The sequence below is a fragment of the Monopterus albus genome, unplaced genomic scaffold (assembly GCF_001952655.1).
Source record: "Monopterus albus unplaced genomic scaffold, M_albus_1.0 scaffold355.1, whole genome shotgun sequence".
Classification (NCBI taxonomy): Eukaryota; Metazoa; Chordata; class Actinopteri; order Synbranchiformes; family Synbranchidae; genus Monopterus; species Monopterus albus.
Genome location: NW_018128235.1, coordinates 645,610 through 650,671, shown reverse-complemented (window position 1 = coordinate 650,671; position 5,062 = coordinate 645,610). Strand labels below are relative to the sequence as shown.

The following is a 5,062-nucleotide window of genomic DNA, read 5'->3' as shown; positions in this document are numbered from 1 at the left end:
ATAAGCGGAAGAAAATGGATGGATGGATGGATGGGTTTTTAATTGTTGGGAGGGTTTACAAAAGCTTAAATTTATAAAAATAAAAAAAGAGTAGGAAAAATTATGAAGAAAAAAAAACACCGTAGATTTTCATGCCCGACTTCGCGGATTTTCGCCTATCGCGGGGGTGTCTGGAACCTAACCCCCGCGATAGGTGAGGGATCACTGTACTGCAGTAGTACCTTGTAGATGAGCTGGGAGTAGTAGTCACTGACTCCATCCAGACAGGCGTTACCGAAGGAGCCCGTCAATCTGGAGTCTCGGCCCAGAGAGGAGCTGCCATATGGTGGGAACAGACTCAGGTCCACGCCCAGGACTGGCTCCATAAGGGGAAGCACTGACAGCTGATGGGGAAAGTAATCCATAATCAGCTATTAACATCTAAAACAAGGACCAGGACCAGAGAGGTGGTGGTGGTCTACCTGTCGGAGGTGTGTCACCAGTTGCTCAGAGGAGCAGGAGGGGTGGAGGGTCCTCTCCTCCTCCTCTCGCTTCCTCCTCTTGTATTTAGGAGGTGCTCGGTCCTTGTCAGGCTGAGCCACTCTCTTGCAGCGCTGAGTCTTCTTCCTGCTGGCGGAGGAGTCCATTGAGACCTGTGCAGAGACAACGTTAACCTCACTTTATGATCTGGTACAATAACATACTGATAATCCCAGAATAGAAGAACCTGTTCCTCACCGTGTTGCTGTGGAAGCCAATCCTGTCCTCTTCCTCCTCAAAATGGACGCTCTCACTGGACAGTTGACGGTGGGCAGCAGGCAGCAGTGGCGGCGTGCTGGCCATGGAGATCTTGTCCTTCAGCAGATGTCGTAGCAACTCCTTCCCCCCATCTCCTCCACCATGGTGAGGAGAGGGAGTGGAGAATCCCTCACTTTCCTCTGTCTTCACCATGCCTCCCCCACATGCTTCACCCTCCTCTTGCTCTTCCTGCAGAAGACATAAAAGCCATGAGATACTACAGTACTACTGTAACAAGGGCTCCTAAAGTATCACTGCAGATCACAAAGAACTCTGAACCTTGACACCCAGGTAAACTCCAGTCACAGGGCCTCTCTGGAAATCTATGCCCAGGATGGAAGCTCTCTGCTGGTTTGTGGAGCCTACTGACAGCTGCCTCTCTAGCTCTGACAATGGCGCTAGAGCGGACATGTCTGATTGGTCCATGCTGCCCCGAGTGGGCGTGGAGCAGGAAGTTTCAGAAATCACTGGAGTGGGTGGGGCTGTGATGTCATCTGAGTATGAGGACATAGGGGTTCTGGCTCCGCCTCCCCTCGCCACACTGGTGGTGACATCTCCATCCTTTTTCTTGATCCTCTTTTTCTTTGGTTTGTCATCAGGGATGATGTCAGAGTAGAGCTGAATAAGGGGGGCGGGGCCTCCAGAGAACAGGAGGGGCAAGGGGGTGGAGGGTGGGGAGGAGCACCTGTCCCTGAGTTGAGTGCCCTGTGGGGTCAGTGAGTCTTGGTCTTGTCTGAAGGTTGGAAGTAGCCACATTTGTGAGGGGCTCTTGCTCAGGCAGGGTCCTACCCTGCTCTGCTGGGTGAGCTCCAGGGAGCAAGGGTCCTGTGAAGCCCTGGTGGGGGCATGGCAGCCCTGTCTGGTGCTGCACTGGTTGTCTGGAGGCTGGGGGGGACTGGAGGAAGTCCTGGGGCAGCTCAGAGCTGAAGAAGGGCATCTGAGAGAGAGAGTCCCCATTAGAGTTTGGTGCAGGGCCTGCAGGACCTCTAGGTCCAGGTGTCTGCCTGACCTGAGCTCCTGACAGAGCTGCAGGTAACACTCCAGTCCCAGGAACCATAGATGTCCCCAGGAGGCCTTGTTGCTCCAGCTCCAACCTCTGCTGCAGAGCCCGCTGATGCTCCACCTGAGAACAGATGAACAGCTGAGTTTCTAATTCATGTCCTCTATAGACAAATGGCTAAGTTTCTACTTCTTGTTGTCTAAAGACAAACAGCAGAATTTCTACTTCCTGTTTTCTTTACCTCCTGCATGAGCTGAACTCGCTGCCGTTCTTGCTGCTCTCGCAGCCGCTCCCTTCTCTCTCGTTCCTGGAAGCCTTCGCTGAATGGGTTGTTGTCATCAAACTTCACCTGCGAGGTCAGGGAGATGGAGACAACGGGAGGATAAAAGCCATGGACGGTAGCAAATGTCCAAATGAAAGAGTCACAACCCCTGAGCTGAAATGAAAATTAGTCTCCAACTATTTTATGAATCCATCCGTTTCAGGAACTACATATTCCGTAGGTTTAAATAGGAACATTGGCAAAGTGTAAAACAATCAGGGGGGCTAGCTTTACTTGATTTTGTGTGCAAAACATTTTACAAAGACTGCACGCTTCCCAAAAATATCACTAATATTTGAGAAGTGTGATCAAGGAGATGCAGATTTACTGCGTTATGCTATCAAATACAAGAACTCTGAACTGCAATATTCACATTGTTATCAAAGAGTTTTAAAATACAATTAAAGCTGTTGGTTAAAACTGTGGGGTCTGACACTTCAGTCTTTATCAATATGCTAATTTCAGCCTCATGTACTTGGGAGTTCAGACTTAGTAAACTGAAACTTGGAGTTCAAACTCCTGAGGACTCAATACTCTGGATGCGCAGTTATAATACCAACATCCTTGCTGATAGGCTACTCTGAACGAGATGTAGCAGGGCGCTAATTAGAGCTAGCTTGATCCACAAGCAAGTACCCAAATCTCCAAAAGCAATTGTGCAAAATCCCAAATTGGCTTTACTTAAGGCTGTACCAGTTGAGCCACTGACGAGCATGCAGTGCATACTAGGAAACATGGCTGCACCAAGTCCGCACAACTCAGCTCCCAAAGCATCCTTGAAAAAATGGGCAGAGCAAAAACACTCCTGATTATGTACTGTACTTAACTGGATGCAAACTTTGAACTGGAACTATTTGAGCTGTGACTAATGACATTTCACAAGTCAGCCAGAAAACAAGTACAGAGAAGAACATAGATTAATTCAAGGCCTTCAAAATAATTCTGTGCACAACATCACTTCCTGTCCTGTGGCATCCTCAGTAAGAATAAACTCGTTCTTATGTTGTGAAACCAGAGGAGGACCACCTGTTCAACTCTGGGTCACAATGCTAAATGACCCCCTGATGTATCTTAAGCTACCAAAGGATCTGGAGACCTGGGATTTTTTATAGAGAGAGGACAGACTGTTCCTTGCAGAGATGGGTGTGGTACTATTACTTATTTTAGCTTTAGGTTTTTAGTCTTTTGTTTTGACACAGTTTGTAACATCTTTGGGTTTTGGACATTTGAAGATGTATTCTTTGATAAGCATTTCTGATCAACCAAACAATGAACTGATTAAAAGCAGAAAAGAATGTGTGTGAGATTCTGGATCTTTCCAAGAAAACCAGCACAGATTAAACCGCTCCAATCTTAATGTTTTCGGGTGTTACCTGAGGAGTAGGAGCCACTCCGTCTCCTGTGGTGCTGTTGGGACCCCCTGCATGTCCCCGGGGGCCCACAGGGAAGCTGGGCACCTGGGAGTGGGCATGCAGATGAGGGCTTCCTCTCTGCTCCGTCACCACTGGAGCCCTGCCCCCTGGTGTCCAATGAGAAGGGAGGTTTGGGATGTGGGCTGACGTGGGCACCATGGGCTGTGGAAGCAGGGTCTGGGGAATGGGGGTCGCTCCTGCAGGCATCATTGAGGGGCCAGCTGGTTGTTGCTGCTTGGTCTGATATTCCTCTATCAGCTCAGCGTGGTCCTTCTGCTGCTTCCGGATCTGCAAGAGAAACCAGACATCAGAACATAAAATCAACACAATGCCACTAAACAAAGGTGTGGCTGTGTACCTGCTCCAACTGCTTTTGCACTGCCCCCTGCTGCTCGGTGATGTAGCACAGCTGGGCAGCATCCTCCTCAGCGAAGGCCCGGCCAGCCTTCTTGGCCGTCCTCTGTTTGGCTGACAGTGCCTTCTTGGATTTGCGATGCGAGGTGAGCTGCTCCTCCAGGAGGCGCTGCTGCATCTGCAGGAGATGCTGTGTATCTCCTAGCCACTCCTCGTATTGATTCCGCTGGGATTCATCTGCAGACACACGACAGCTTTGTGTTTTCCTGGGCTGATTTGAAATCTTGCCTCAATCAAATGATTTGATGCCCCATCCACCCACCCCCACACAACTTGTGGCTACCAAGTGCATACAGTTTTTGGTGCTTTTTACAAGGGGCACAGCTAATGTTATTCTTGAATTTTCCAATCAGTGATGCCCTAGTTAGAGGTCTGTTTGTCAAGGGGTCATAGGTCATGTCACAGGATAATTAGATTAAATGATTGAAACTGTGCGTTTACTTTGGCATTTCAACCACTAAACACCAAAATTTAGCCCATTTTTTATTCCCGCACTATTAACATATACACACATACATTATTTTGTGTGTGGGTAAAAGGAGGAAATAAAAGGAAATAACTCGTGGTGTGGAGATGTATGGACTGCTTATAAGCACTGTTCGCCAGATGTAGAGTATTTATTGCTGAAATGCCGGCCCTATTATCTAGCAAGAGAGCACAGTGCTGTGTTTCTGGCTGCTGTGTATGTTAGCCCAAGAGCTAATTCCTCTGCAGCTCTCAGCATTTGAGTCCAGCTGTGTTTGATTATACTGATTGGACGTGATTAGGAAAGCCACACACCTGTCTATACAAGACCCTACAGCTCACAGTGCATGTCAGAGCAAATGAGAATCATGAGGTCAAAGGAACTGCCTGAAGAGCTCAGAGACAGAATTGTGGCAAGGCACAGATCTGGCCAAGGTTACAAAAAAAAATTTGCTGCACTTAAGGTTCCTAAGAGCACAGTGGCCTCCATAATCCTTAAATGGAAGATGTTTGGGACGACCAGAACCCTTCCTAGAGCTGGCCATCCGGCCAAACTGAGCTATCGGGGGAGAAGAGCCTTGGTGAGAGAGGTACAGAAGAACCCAAAGATGACTGTGGCTGAGCTCCAGAGATGCAGTCAGGAGATGGGAGAAAGTTGTAGAAAGTCAAAGA

The 5,062-nt window shown here is 48.5% G+C and overlaps 1 protein-coding gene across 1 annotated transcript in view; it reads right to left on the bottom strand.

Annotated features, from left to right (window-relative positions):
- The window catches only part of kmt2ca (lysine (K)-specific methyltransferase 2Ca), a 64,563-nt gene that overhangs the window by 15,725 nt on the left and 43,776 nt on the right, over nucleotides 1-5,062 (bottom strand). The window contains 8 exon segments of the mRNA XM_020625484.1: nucleotides 222-383; nucleotides 462-632; nucleotides 718-966; nucleotides 1,057-1,457; nucleotides 1,459-1,900; nucleotides 2,019-2,126; nucleotides 3,473-3,799; nucleotides 3,870-4,102. Coding sequence (XP_020481140.1) covers nucleotides 222-383; nucleotides 462-632; nucleotides 718-966; nucleotides 1,057-1,457; nucleotides 1,459-1,900; nucleotides 2,019-2,126; nucleotides 3,473-3,799; nucleotides 3,870-4,102 — 2,093 coding nt within the window.